This window comes from Thamnophis elegans, chromosome Z (assembly GCF_009769535.1).
Source record: "Thamnophis elegans isolate rThaEle1 chromosome Z, rThaEle1.pri, whole genome shotgun sequence".
NCBI classification, from domain to species: Eukaryota; Metazoa; Chordata; class Lepidosauria; order Squamata; family Colubridae; genus Thamnophis; species Thamnophis elegans.
In genome coordinates, this window is record NC_045558.1 from 83,476,238 (window position 1) to 83,492,148 (window position 15,911).

The following is a 15,911-nucleotide window of genomic DNA, read 5'->3' on the forward strand; positions in this document are numbered from 1 at the left end:
TATGTATCCCAGATAGCCAGAGAACCATGGTTTCATAACATGTCCAAAACTCCCACCTGGGTCTTAGTGAAAATGTTCATGCAGCTTGTCTACAGGCTGCATTGGGTCTCAAAGCAGATCATCTCAGACTGGGGTGGGTACAGTTTATGGCAAAGTCCTGGTGAGTTTTTGAACCTGATAGGTTCATCCCAAGGGCTTAACTCTGCCTTTCATCCTAGTACAAAGAGTGGCAGAACGAGCTAACTCAATGGTGGAGCAATATAAGATGCCGTATATAAAGTAACAGCAGACTAATTGGGATGAGCTGCTGCCATTTGCCAAGGTGGCTTACATTAACTTGGTGCATAGTAGCACAGGTTTTACCCCTTTTAAGGGGGCTATAAGTTTCCCCAGGGAACCCCATCCTCCACAAAACTGGCAGAGTGGATGGACATTCTGAGAAGCACATGGGTTACAGTGCACAGGACACTAGAAAAAGCAAAGCCCAGAGGAAGCAAGCAGTCCAGAAAAGAGCCCCTCAAACAGAGTTCAAGGTCGGTGGTAAAGTGTACCTGTCCACAAGTATTTAAACCTAAGCCATCCCTATAAGAAGCTGGGTCCAAAGTACATTGGTCCTTTCTCCGATGTGCAGATTATTAATCCAGTGGCAGTGGAGATGTCAAGGTTCCAATGAAACAATTAAAAAACAAAATCCTGGTTTAAATGCTTCTTTATCACACCGTTACTGACTGACCACCAAGTTCTTGGTGGAATAATTGTTGGAGCTGCTGCTCCGTTCTCCCCTCCACTTTATAAGCCAATCTCTTGAGCCCCACCCAGCACCCAGTGGTCAATCCTTCCCACAATTCCACTTCCCATGAGCCTATCACCAGTGCCCTATTGGAATGCATAAAGTCTAAGATTTCCCGAGCAACCTCCTCCCTACTCGTCTGTTCCTCTGTCCATTAAACATAAGTTTCATTTTGGCACTTTAACACACCCCCAGGGAAAGTCATTGATAATCACCACCTCTGTAAGCCTTGATTACACTAAGTCATGCTTCCTGGCTTGCTGATAATAGCAGCCATCGCCCCAGCTTCTTGGTTGAGCTCCAATGCTGAGCTGAAAGGAGATAGACGAGGCTCCAGCAGTCCAGGGGCTCCACCAAATTCTTGGTGGAGCCAAGGGCAATGAAGATTAGCCAAATGATGACAGGAACCCAGCGTATCCATGTGGCAGCCTCAGACGATGTGGACAATGAGCTATATAGCTCCTAATAGGAGCTAAACATGCCTAGAAATCTTAGGTGGGTCCATCCAGTGTTTCATTGGAGCCTGTGAGCTTTTCTGAGACTAAGACGAGGCCCGTCGTGTTCCCTCCACCTCTGCTCCTTATAAAAGGAGAGGAGCATTGTGAAATCAAGGACATCCTGAACTATAGATACCACCAGGAAAATTGCAGTACTTTGTGCGATGGAAAGGCTACCCCATAGCGGATGCAGAGTGGATGACAGCAAGAGACATTAAAGCAGCCAGGCCAGTAAAGAGCTTTCATTCCAAATAACTTAAATGACCAAGTGAAACAAATTTTTTGTGTAATGGTGGATTGTACATGCTTATGTATGTTTATATTTATTCCAGATATATCTATCTTCTGAGGGCTTGGCATGTCAACAGTGATTTCCTCTTTCACTAGTTACTTCTTAATTCTCTGCTTGACAACAATGGGTTGGGTGGGTTTGTGAGAAAGCTTGGGGTGGGAATGGAATGCCAAAACTCTATCTGCAGATTGTGAGATCCTGCTGCAACCTTCACACAGATGTTTGAACTTTGCAGGCAGTTCTCATTAAAAAGTGTTTTTAATTGGACAACACAATGAATAAAGGAGATGACCAAAGAGAAATTCAAGCTTATGTGGACTTTCGTGTGGGAAACTTAGAGCTGGTTTTGCTTCTATACCAATGTAGTGTATTCAATAAAGTATTACTTTTGAAGAACAACCATGTCCCAGGAATTCCTTTTTGGGATTTTTTAGCTGGACAGCTGACAGTTAAATTTATTTCCACAGAGACATGGCCGATAAAAATAAAACATAGTCAATCCAGATATACAAGAGTTACAATAATTTTGACAAAAACATGGTCACCAATAATAAAAATAACTGAATAAAATGATTAATACAGTATTGAATTATTCAATGGAATTACACTTAGGCAGGAAAAATAAAAATAAATCAAACACATAGGTGCAATAAGTGGTACCTGGCTCAGCAGTAGTACCATATTTTTCAGAGTATAAGATGCATCTCCCCTCCCAAAAAAGAGGGTGAAAATCTGGGTGCGTCTTATATACAGAATGCAGTATTTTTGGCTTCCCAAAACCCCGCCTCCTTCACAAAAAATGAGGCATGCAGAGTGTTTGAGAGGCTTGCAGTGTAAATTTTTTTTTTAAAAAATTACCTCTTCAAAATCTCGGTGTGTCTTATACTGTGGTGCATCTTATACACCGAAAAATGTAACTGAGAACTCTGTAAATGAGAGAGATCTAGGTGTCCTAGTGGACTATCACATAAGTACAATTTATTGCAGCAGCCAAAAAAGCCAATACAAGTTCTTGGCTGCATCAACGGAAAGTTATCAAGAAGTAAGTGATAATACCACTTTATATCATATTAGTGAGGCCACACTTAGAATACTGTGTATAGTTCTGGTCACTAAGATTAAAAAAAAAAATTCTGAAACAAAGATGATAAAGCCTCTGGAGACCAATTTTTGTGATAAATAGTTGAGAGCTAGATAAATCTAGTCCCGTGATGGCAAACCTATGGCACATGTGCCAGAATTGGCACACAGAATCCTCTCTGGACATGCACCTCATCACCCCAGCCCAGCTCCATTGCGTTTCCCATCATCGTTTGCAGGGAAAAAGAAGTTTGTCGGACTGAAAACAAATCCAATCAATTCCAATTTCTTGCGAAAGAAAAAGATCTCGTGAAGTTGGAATTGACTGAGTGAACTTTTTCACTCATGTGCTTCACAATGGGGGAGATGGGGCCCTCTCCTCTTCAAGTCCATTACGACTCAGAGCCACAATGAGATCCTGCATTGTCATGGCTCGTTCTGGCCTCCTGGATGTACAGTAAGTGGCTTTTCCTGAAGAAGTAACTGCCTGTATTGAGATGCCCCGCCTTCCCACCAGCAAGCTGAGCTTTGGTGCACTTTTCCCGGGTTTGTCAGCCTCCAGACGTCAGATTCCCACCACCCAGCACCAGTTCAGGGATTCCTTCCTCCCCCCCACCCACCCAGGGAGGGCAAGAGAGAGAGAGAGAGACAGACAGAGAGGGAGGGAGGGAGGAAAAGAGAAAAAGGCAGCGAGATAGAGGGAGAGAGAGAGATATGGAGGGAAAGAGAAACAGGCAGAGAGAAAGGTAGGGAAAGGGAAAGAATGAGGCAGAGAGAAACATGCTGAGAGGGAGAGAAATAGAGAGGGAGGGAAAAGAGAAAAAGGGAGGGAAACAAACAGGCAGAGATGGTGGGTGGGAAAAGAGAGGGAGGGAAAGTAACAGACAGAGAGAGAGGGAGGAAAACAGAGGAAAAGAGAAAGAGGGAGGGAAAAATGATATTACACAAGTTTTTCTTTTTTATTGTTGCTAAACCTAATATTTCAAAAGCAGAAAATAAAATGAAGGGGCATAAAAGCCGATTACTGTCCCTTACTCTTGTTAACAAAATAGTAATATTTTTTTGCTATTTATTTAGTTAAGTTAATTTTAGAATTTAATTTATCACCCACTCAGGAATTTTAGTTCATTAAATTTGTTTTTTTTCCTAAGAAAAATGGTTTTAGTCAAATACAACATTGAACCCTTTGCATGCCTTATCTCCAATATTTGTCAAAAGTTACTTGGTTCAAGTTCATCTTGTGCCAGGATATAATGATATTAACAATAGCAGTGACACTTTCCCAAATATCTACACTCTGAACATTTTATGCTATTTGTGAAGTTGTGTCTGACCCATCACAACTCCATGGACAACATTCCTCCAGGCCTTCCTGTCCTCTTACCATCCTCTGGAGTCCATTTAAGCACACGTCTACTGCTTCGGTGACACTATCCAGCCAGCTCGTTCTCTGCCTTCTCTTTCTTTTGCCCTCAATCTTTCCCAGCATTAGGCTCTTCTCCAGTGAGTCCTTCTTTCTCATTAGGAGGTCAAAAGTACTTGAGTTTCATCTTCAGGATCTGGCCTTCTAAAGAGCAGTCAGGACTGACTGGTTTGATTGCCTTGCAGTCCTAGGGATTCGCAGGAGTCTTCTCCAGCACCATAGTTCAATGGCTTCAATTCTTTGGAGCTCAGCCTTCCTTATGGTCCAACTTACACAGCTATAAATTGTAACTGGAAAAAACATAGCCTTGACTATACACACTTTTGTTGGCAGGGTGATGCTTCTGCTTTTTAGTACACTGTCTAAATTTGCCATAGTTCTGAGCATAGAATTTGCAAAAAAACTCAATCTTTAATGGTTTCAGTCTGCAATTTACATTTATATATGAAGTGTACAATAGTGCTTAAACCTTTGTGAACCTTCTGAATTTTTAGTATTTTTCTTAAATATCTAAAATGTGGTGTCTTTTTCACAATTAACCAAATTCAACATCTACTCAGCTTCATTTTATCAGTGAGATGCAGAACTCTGATTATTCACTTTATTTATTTATTCAAAGTACGATTTTCACAACCAGGGTGTGAAAAGGGTGTCATGCTCTAAAAAAAGGAGATCTCTTGAGAACTCCCCTCCCCACCTCATAACAACAACAACTGGTGCTCTCTAGGCAGGAAAAGGTTATAATATTATTTCCAAACCGTTTGGACTGCACCATCCACTCTCAGGCAGATCATGTACCATTTAACACCAATGTTATATCCCCCTGTGGCCAACCAGCTAAGATCACACCAAGAGCAAGATGTATATATTCTGGGAGGTCTGAAATACCTCCTGGGTAACAGCTAAGGAACTGAAGGTGTCTCTCTTTCAGGAGGTCACCATTATGAAAATACTTAATAACTATGATGTGCATGATAGGATTGTAAGGAGAGCGCCACTATAGATGGTGCAGAAAAGTGCAAGAGAGCATGTGACAGATGCTGCGTGGGATCAGGGATGTGGAGATTTGACAGGGTGCATGAGAGGTGCAATGCAGGGTGTGAGGGAGGTTTGGGGAAGGTATGCAGGCATGTGAGGAGATGTATGAGAGACACATATGGGTTGAAGACCATGGAGGGATGACAAGGGAGGGAGATTTGCCAATGCCTTGCAACCTTCTCTGTTAGCTTCACTGACTTTCTGGAGAAGCCAGCAAGGAAGATCACAAATGGTGACTGTGAGAACACAGTGTGATTGATTAGTCATAAGTGCCAACTACCCAGGCTATTGGAAGAATGTTTGATAAATGGAGGAGACTAAAAGAAAACATTTTGGCTTGAATGAAAAGTATATTTTTGGAAAAAGACACTCCAGCATAAGAACCTTATTCCATCTGTGAAACACAGTGGTGGCAATATCATGATTTTGGGCCTTCTTTGTTGCTCTGGAATGGGACTGCTTGCCATCATTGGCAAGCATCACAATTCTGAATTGTGTCAACAAATTCTATAGGGAAATGTCAGGATATCTGTCCATGAGTTGAATTTCAAGAGAAAACAGTTATAGAGCAAGTCAGGAATCAAAAGAATGGTTAAAGAAGAAGAAAGTTAATGTTTTGAAATGGTGAAATCAATGGTTATTAGAAACATGTAACTGAAATTATTGCTGTCCATAGGGGACACACCAGTTACTGAAAGAAAAGATTCACAGACTTCTGCTACCACACATTTACCAATATGTAAATCATTTACCTCAATAAATAAAAGAACAAGCATAATGTTTTGATTCATTTGCTTAACTGGGTTCTTTTTAACTAATTGAAGGATTTGTTAGGAAAACAGATTACATTTTTAGATCATATTTATTTTAATTTATGTGTAAAATTTCTACACTGCTCATCCCACCTAAGTGATTCTGGGCAGTTTACAAACAACTTCATAAAACAATATAAAATATGACTAAAAGCAAGTAAGAACAAAATTTAACCAGGAGTCATTTAAGTATCCCACTCAGCGTGTTGTCCTGGGGACAAGCATCCCTCAGTGAACTTCCTGGAGAAGGGGGTGGGGCAGGAATGCTGGCGAACCACTGCCAGGGGAAGAGGGCCAGTGAAGGAAGGGCCTCCCAAGCATAAATCCCACTGGTGAGTCAGCTGCAATGGGAGCCTGAAGATAAGTGAGCAGAGCAATATGGTCAGTTTGGACTCCACCATCCACTCTCAGGCAGAATATGTGCCATTTATCACCAATGTTATATCCCCCAGGAGTGGCTGTACATATTGTCCTAGACCCATGCCGGAAGACTGGATATAATGTTGTTCTAGTCTTTTAAAAAGGAAAAACATGGAACCAGGTTATTACAGATCAGTTAATTTGACAACAGTACTTGTGAACATCCTAAAAATAATCGACCAGTGGGCTTGCGAGCAGTTTGAAAAGAATAAGGTAATGACTAGAAACCAGCAAACAAACCAGTGTTTGTTAAAATAGATCATGCCAGATGAATAGTTTTCCTTATTTTGCCAAAGTGCTTAAATTAGTAGACTAAAGAAAACCTATGAATTTAGTGCATCTGGACTGAAAACCAATTGATAAAGTTGACCATAGTATCCTTTTTAATAAAATAAAGCAATATGGGATGTTTGGTCAATATTGTACCCAATGCATATTTCTTAATGATCACTGTCTCTATGGAAAGAGGTAGGGCATCTCAGAGTTCTACCCTGGGGCTCAGTGCTCTTCAATATTTTTCTAAATTACTCAGACAATGGGACGGAAGGGATCTTCAAAATATTTGCAGATGATTCAAAGATGGAGAGAATTCCTAGCATTTTGGAAAACAGGCTCCAGGTTCAAAAAGGACTTGACAGGTATAACATTAGTCCTTTTCTAACAAAATGCTGTTTAATGGTAAAAAATACAGTGTTTTCAGCATAAGTACAGAAAATCAGATGTACAAGATAGATAATATCTGGCCTACAAGTAGATGTACAATATTTAGCCTAAAAATCAGATATACAAGATAGATATTATATGTAGCCTAGAAATAGTACTTGCAAGAAGAATCTGGGTGTCTTGGTAGATCATAGATTAACCAAGAGCCAGCAATGTGGTCTAACTGTCAAAGAACCATACAATTTTAGGTTTCATCAAGACGTATAATGTTGAAATCACAGGAAATGATTTTGCTATTGTATGTTGCACTAATTAGATCCCACTTGGAAGATTATTCAAAAAACAATTTGGTTTGAAATAAAAACAGGTTTGGTTACAATAAAAAAGAGGAATTATAAAGAGAGGAGAATAGAATGGCAATAATGTTCAGGGCTGCAGGCTAAATTGTATGAAATTAAAAAGTTAAATGAGTGGATGTTTTTAGCCTAAAGAAGAGAAGACTAAAGAGAGAGATGTAGTCAGTCTTCCAATAACTGAAGCACTGTTAACAAGCAACAGGGTGTGGATTTATTTTTCACAGTGTCTGACAGTAGGCCAAGGACCAGTTGGTGGAAGTTTTACAACGTGAGATTCAAACTCAATATTAGGAAGAATTTTCTACTGTGAGAGATATTAAAGCATTGGAACAGCCTGCTTCCTAGAGTCGTGGACTCTCTATAATTGATGGTTTTCAAAGAAAGATTGACAATCCTTGTGTGGGATGGTCTGAGAATTCCTGCCTTAAGCAGGAGGTTGGACTAGAAAAACTCCACTCTCTTTCACCCTGACAGTATTTAGAGCATTCAAATGTATGTGAAAGTCAAGCCACAAAAGAATGGTGACAACTGCCCATTCATAGAATTATGTCATTGGATCCATAAACTTATTGAAAAAGGAGATTAAAAACATTTAATGAAATGCAAAAACTTGGAACAAAAAGATCAAACAAAACAAAGCAAAATAAACAAAATGAAATAAAAAATTTATATGAAGTCTAAAGAATTCTTCAAATGCTGCTACTGCAATCAAAATTAAGCCCTCTGATAATATTGGAAAGAGGCAATCTGCCTCTGAAATCCTATGCAGTTCTACAGTGATCTAAGATAAACTCTGTTTAGGATTAGAACTTATTCAATATGTGTAAATCATTGAGAGTCCAATATACTAGTTCATATAGAATACATAACAAAATGAGGTTTAGATCTTTATCATGAACAAAGCTATGAAAGTGGCATTAGTGTAAGTGATCATTTGAAGAATGTTATTCTTTCAAATTCAGATTATATAATCACTTCAGAAATTCACAATAGAATATTTTAACAAGTAAAGATTATACAGTGCAGAATTACAAGATACCTGATCAACATACTAATATCCATCTAAAGATCTACTTCAGAAAAATGAACATCATAATTCCCCCCCTTTTTTAGGAAGGTGAATCCAAAAATTGTTCATTTCATTACTAAAATATTTTAGGTCTATTTAAAAATTATAGGCAAGAAGTGAAAAGTAGAAGCAAACAATAGAAACATTTTGGATAAGAACAGGAGCATAATGCAAAAGTTAAAAATTTCAATTTGCTATATATTTCACTGGACAAGATTTAAACACATATTTAATTTCTTCCATTAAAAAAGCTGGATTTCAATATGCTTGATTGGACCATGCCTAAAATGTGCAAACAGCATATGAACACATGACACAATTACTATATAATGCAGATATAGTAAATATCCAATACTTATTGCATTAACCATTTGGTGGCCATTTAAATGGGTATTTTGGTGCCCATTTAAATCTCCTGATCTGTCGCTTCTTTCTATAATAAACATTCACCAAAATGCCCATTTATGTTATATAAAGTCATTTTACTATGGCTGTTTTTATAATTAATATGTTTAAAATATAATAGTGTGTTTTCCTAATAGATTTTAATATATTTCTATTGAATAATGCTACAGGCAAAATCTAAAAATAGGCCAGCAAGGGAAAGAATGTTAATATACATTGTAAATATACATACAAATAATTTCTTCATTTGAGATTGTCCGTATAAACATTTGGGCAAACATGTTGAGATATAAGAGATAGAGCTTTCCAATTCATGAGTCATCAATAATGAATTTTTCTTCATATGAAAACTTTGGAAGTATGAATTCCTTTTTGGAAGTAAATGGAAGCAACTGATATTTCCCAGAGTAACATAGCTCTTTGGTCAATGAATCTAACATATTACAATATTTTGCACTTATTTACCTGGGCGTATACCCCATCAAAGATACTACTGGGACTTGCTTCTGAATTAGAATTTCACTAATATTTTAGGTTTTTCTAAGTACTTATATATTAATCACTCCAAGTTATGGGAAGTGAATGATATTCAAGAAACACTGTTCTGGATGTTTTCTAGGTTGCTTACTTGGGCATAAATCAGAGCAGAAATTTTGTATAAGTATTACATTTGAAAGTGTAAACAATTCAGTTTAAATAGTATTTGATGGTTTGAAATGTAAAATCATATAACATTTTTAATTTATGTAAATAAAATCACTTTATTTTTCAATGTTTGTTTTTAATATGATTTATATTCAACATTAAAAAAAATGTTCTTGCAATATTTAGCAATCAAAATATGTTTCTGCTAGTGGTATGCATAAATTATGTTTAATTTAACAGAATTATATCCATAAAAATAATGGACCAAAAAAATAATTGCTTAATATTGGGGAAAAGATTTAATCAAAAAGAATAGAAAAATTGCAATAATCATTTTTTTAAACCTAATACATAAATGTTGCCTCTTACATAGTACCTGCTTTATCACTTGTTAGTCAAATATTAAACAAAGCAATATTCAATATTTCTTATAAATTAGAACATTTCAGTGCTATTCTCTGCAAACATACAAAAATAATTATCAATCAACCTGATCAATTCCTCATTCCAGTGAAAGATTTGAATATCACTCATCACTATAGACATCCCCTGCAAATGGTAGATGCACTTGACTTCCTGTAACATTGGGGAGCCTTGACAGATCAGGGAGACTCTGGATGCGTGACTTGAGTTCTTTCCGTACCTGGGACACACCAGTTAATTTGCGCTTGTGTTCCTATAACACATGAAAAACATTTACATAAGTTAATCAGTCTGTCAGCCGTTTCATTTTGGCTGTTGAGAGGCAAAAAATGACAACAGTCCCATTTAATTCATTGACTATCACTGTTGCTTATACAATACAGAAATTGACTAGAGTAAGACAAGCTGCACAATTATACAAAAATACAAGCAAAATTGTAATTTAAATTTATGAATTTTGGGCATAAATTAACGTATTAAATTTTAGATCAAGCAATTAAATATAATGTAGAATAACAGAATAGTAATTTTACTAGTGTAAACTTGTCAACCATCCCATTGTTAAATGTAGCAAAAGAAATTCCTGAAACGTTATTTTACCGAGCCAAGAGTATAATTTTTCTGATAATTCCACATAAGCACAAAAGTAGCAATACTAGTTCTAAGGTTTTCATGAAAAAACCAGCATAGGTAAAATCCCCCCTTTCCCCTGGACCCCGCCACTGTTCATTGTCTACCAATCAATTGCATTCATTTTGTTTTGGGAACAATTTGAGTGCCTTGAAGTTTTCCCAGGGTTTAACCTTGGGGATTGAGACTGTCCCAGGCTCCATCGGCTCAGCTGCATTCCTCAATTCTCTCCCAAACTTCCCTTGCCTCCCGATATTTCCCTCTCCCCTCCCTGTTTTTGTTGTCTAATTGTGAGCAGGGATGCGTAGCGAGTCAGCTATGATACAATGATCCTCCAGAACAGTGGTCCCCAACCTTTTTATCGCCGCGGACCAGTCAGCCTGTGATAATTTTACCGTGGCCCGCTGAGCGCGCGCAGGGGTGGGGGGGGCGTTGTTCGCGACGACACATTGATTGTTTATATATTATATATATTTCATTTATATATCATAAAATGTTAGATGTTGCATTATTTTCAATATGTATTTGTAAATATATGCCAAATAGATTGCAATCGCTTTCTGGACTTCCTTTAAATTTGCAGGTAAATGCTGCAATAGATATATAGCTCCCATCAGATTGATGATCACCCAAAAATGTTATTCATTGAATTCACTGTGAATCCTTTCTTAGTAAGTGCATTCAAGCCAGCCTACTACTAGCTGGTAGCCTCTCTGTCCATTCACCAAATTATCTGGGACAGGGGTGTCAGAGTGACATCGAAAATGTCAAGGTAATAGCCATGACTATGAAATTAAAAGCCTATTTATTCTTTTATTTGCATCACATAAAAACCAAGATGGTTCCCATCTTGAATTTTTCTAAATACATCCTACATACAACCATGATGCAGGAGTTTTCATTCAGCAAGAAAAAGGAACCGGTGACTTGAGCCAAGTCAACATCTGGAAATCTTATCCCAGTCATATCCAACCTAGCTTATTTTTTGAGATCACCTCAAGGCGAGCTGGAGCGGGACGCGCTGCGCCACGAGTTGGAGAGCTTGGAGAGGCTGAGCGCGCAACTTGGAGAGCTGCGTCTCCGCCGCCTGGAGCCCGAGCTGGCCCGGCGGCAGCAGCAGCTGGAGGGGCTGTGGGCCGACTGCGCCGCTCTGGAGGCGCTGCTGGAGCAGCTCCTGGCCGAGCACGAAGGGCTGCAGGAAGCGCGCAAGCAGCGGCCGGCCGCGCTGCTGTCTGCCCCGCGCGTCCTCCGGGCCGGGCGCTCCGAGAAGCGGCAGCTGGCCTCCGACTACGCGCTGGTGCTGAGCTGGAGCTGCGCGCAGAGCCTGGAGCGATACGAGGCCGAGTTGCGGGCGCTGCAGGAGCTGGAAGGGGGCCGCCTGGGCCAACAGGACCTGCGCAAGCTGCGCGCGCAGAACCAGGAGAGCCGCCGGCGCCTCGAGGAGCTGTGGCGCCGCTGCCGGGAGCTTTGCGCGCTGGGCGAGCGGCTGGAAGAGGAGCGGCTGGCGCAGCAGAAGAGCCACGGCGCCCAGCTGCAGCGATCATGGCTGCGCGGCCCGGTGCCAGGTACTCCACGGCCCGGCACCGGGCCGCGGACCGGGGGTTGGGGACCACTGCTCCAGAAGATAATCCTACAAGGAAGCAAATTTACAGAAAGTTATATTGCATTTTCCCCATATTCTATTGAGACCAGTTTGGATACTTAACATGGAATCTGTGGATGAGTCTAGATGCTCAAACATCCCTTACCACCACCCATTCTGTATGAGCCAGAGGGAGTCCCTTGGAAGAGCCTATTTGGCTCAGGAATTCATGCCAAAACTTTGACATGAATTGTACTCCCTGATCTGAAATTGTGCATTTTGGAAAACCATGAAGCTGGTATACCTGCTGCACAAATAGTTTACATAGGGATTAGGTCAAAGAAATCCTGAGACACCACAAAGTTGGCTTGCTTGGAGATCAAATCCATGATAGTCCATAATGCACCATTCCCAGCACTCTCTGGCAGCTCCACAATGAAGTCCATTTCCTTCCAGGGAGCTGTGGGGTTGGCCATAGTTTGCAACAGACCCAGTGGCTTGCCAAGCAGCCACTTCATCAAGGTACAGATAGGAAAGAGGGCCACACAGGCTTCTATGTTCTTTTCCATTCTTGGTCACCAAAATTGCCTTTTTATAAGATGAAGTGTTATTACGAATCTTAAATGTCCTGCCACCTTAGCATCATGGCTCCTCTGTAAAAATAGAGTCCTCTGGCCAGCTGAAATTTATATCTTACTTCCCATCCATGCAAGCCTGTCTCTTAATGACAGATCATCTTTAGATTGTTGGAACCTCTCATCTCCTCTTAGAGCATCTTTTAATGGTTGCAATAGATCTTCAGCAAACAGCAATGGTGATGTTCTCTGCTCTCTTGTAAGAACTAGTGCTGTAAATTGTCTGGACTGAATGATGGAGTTAATGACTTTCTCTCAGGTGCTGTTTGTACTGTAGCATTTGGGAGAGGGCATCCGCTAAGAAATTTTTCATAGGTAGCGGAGGGAGATAATTTTTAGGGAGATTTCATCGCTCCTAGGTTCTTGTGGCTCATTCACACTTCGAAAGGAATCTTACTGCCCTCCAAGAATTGTCTTCATGTTATTAGAGCCCAGCAGACTGTGTAGGCTTCTTTCTTCCAAATAGTCCATTGTTTCTCAGTTTTGGACAGCTTGAGGATGTACACACACATGGATGCAACTCTCTCTTGACATTCCTCTTGAGCAGTACTGCTCCTACAGCAATGTCATTAGCATCTGCTTGTGTCACAAAAGGCTTATCTGTATCAGGATGTTTTAGGACCGGTTCCACACCGAAAAAGTGTTTTAGCTTCTCGAACACAACTTGGCACTCAAGTGACCAGTTCAAGGACTGGTTGGGCTTGGGCTTAGCTTCTCCCTTCATTTTCAGTAGGCTGGTGATAGGCAGGGCTATCTGGATGAGTGTGGGGATAAATTGGTGGTAGAAGTTTGAAAACATGAGAAAACTCTGCAATTGCATCCTTGTTCAAGGGGATTCCACCTTAATATCACTCAAACTTTACTGAGATCCATCTCCATGATCTCTTTTGAAATCCGATACCCCAGATAATCTAGGCTGGTCTTGTGAAAGTCACACTTCGACAGCCTTGCATAAAGTTGAGCCTTCAATAGTTTCTTGAGTGTTGCGTTTACCAATTTCACATGTTCCTCCATGGACTTGGTAAAGATTAATATATCGACCAGGTATACCAAGTTCTCTTTGTGCAGGTGCTCATGTAAGACTTCATTTATCAATTGCATGAACACCACAGATGCTCCTTGTAACCAAATGGCATCACATGGAACTGGTAACAGCCAGAGGACAATTAAACACTTTCTTCCATTTGTCCCCTTCCCTAATCCTCACTTGGTAATATGTCTCCCTCAGGTTCAATTTTGTGAAAATTCTCTCTTTGGCAAGGTGCTCTAGGACAGTGTTGGCAAAATGTTTTGGCACCGAGTGCCAAAACAGGAGTGTGTGTGTATGGGGGGAGGAGCACCAGAAACTGGAAGAACAGCTTCCTGGTGTGCATGAACGGGAGATCAAGGAACAGGAAGAGCAGTTTCCCAGCATGCATATGTGCACTGGGAAACTGAACTTCTAGTTTCCGGTGTGAACATGCGCCCTGATCACCTGGTTTTCCCATTTCTGGGGCACATGCACTTGTGAAGACCAGTTGGCAGGTGTGTACGTGGGTGCCAGAAACCAGAAGCTCAACTTCCCAGTGTGAGCATGCATGCCAGGGAGCTGCTCTTCCAGTTTCTGGCACTCTCACATGCACAAAAACCAGCTGGTCAATGCGCATGTGTGTGATGTAACCCAGAAGAGCAATGGGCGAGGGCTGGCGTGTCTGGAGAGATGTTCTCCATGCCACTTCTGGCATGCATGCCATAGGTTTGCCAACATGATTCTAGCATGTCCTTTATTAGTACATATTTTCTTTGCAGATACAGTTCATCTCCCTATAGTCCATGCATAATCTAAGAGACCTAGCCTTCTTTTCCTTGAAGAGCACAGAGGCCACCATCCTTGACTTTGCTGGTTGGATGAAATCCCTAGCTAGCTTTTTGCATGGAGTGTCAATGCATGAAACTCCACCATTTCCTTGGCTGTCATTGAGTATATCTTGGGCTTTGGCAATTTAGCCCCAGCACAATCTCAATTGCACAATCTGTGGGTTGATGGGGTTGAAATGTATCCAATTCCTTCTTGCTAAAGGCGAGTTGTTGATAAGTTGCAATATTCCTTTGCAATCAATGGTTCTAAACCATTGCTTCCCTCCAGTGTATATGAGATTCCTAACTTTCTCCTACTTGCAGGGGCATGGTGGACTCTCAGCACTTTCACTAATCCTTATTGGTTGGCTACTTTTCTCACATCCGGCACTTATTTTTGATCCAGTTCACTGAGGAGTTCTATTTTTTCAACCCCGCTAATTCTAGGATCAGGGGCTAAAAAGTATCTAATAGTTGGGTCCCAGCCTTGAGCTTGACAGGTTTGGTCAGACAGGTTTCTGGCACTCTGCCTGTAATTGAACCATCCAATTGGACAAACGCTGTAGGTTGTGTTAATTTCCTCAGTCACATCCGCAACCTTTCTACCATCTGGGGGCTAATCAGGCATTTGGTGACCCTGAGTCCAATAGGGAAGTAAGGCTCCCTGAAGAAGTCACTAAAATTTCCTAGTTGTAATAGGGATGATTACTTATCATCAGGGTGTTTTCTCCTTCGTTGTCACTTTTGTAGAAGACAGCTCCTGTCTTGGTGGGGGTCAGAGTTTCCTCATCCCCACTGGTCTGAGAGGGAGAAAATTCCATGACCTACTGTTTTACTCAAGTCTTCTCATTTGACTTTGTGAGAGGTTTTTTCCTCTTCACTGGTCCAGAGTGGGGGAGCATTTAACAGCCATGACATGAGGCATTTGGCAGCTCGGTGTCACTCCTTTCCACAGCGGAAGCAAATTCCTGGACTTTGGTTGGGCTTCCCTGTTCTGGTTGGAGGTGCACCCCCTTTTCCTACTCTGGAAGACGCTTGCTTCTTCAGCATCTAGTAGGGTCAACTCTCCTGCTCAGTGGGGTCAAGGTATTCCATCAGGTCAATCTCCACTCAGTAACTCCATGGCACCACTCACAGCAATCACTGCCCAAGGGGATTGCACAGCAATCCCCTCAGGCAGGCAATGGTGGTGTATTCCTTGTTCAGTCCTTCCCAAAATTGGTAGATCAGTATTAACCCAGGGCAGTCTCTCAAATGGCTAGTTAGCCTATGGAAGTTTTGAATGTACTGTTACTGGTCATTTGCCTTGCTTTAG

General features: G+C 40.8%; 1 protein-coding gene across 1 annotated transcript in view; it reads right to left on the bottom strand.

The window, feature by feature from the left end:
- Positions 1-9,793: 9,793 nt before the first annotated feature.
- The window catches only part of RPRD1A (regulation of nuclear pre-mRNA domain containing 1A), a 59,668-nt gene continuing 53,550 nt past the window's right edge, over positions 9,794-15,911 (bottom strand). The window contains exon 7 of the mRNA XM_032237257.1: positions 9,794-10,166. Coding sequence (XP_032093148.1) covers positions 10,017-10,166 — 150 coding nt within the window. The 3' untranslated portion in view covers positions 9,794-10,016. The remainder of the gene's footprint in view (positions 10,167-15,911) is intronic.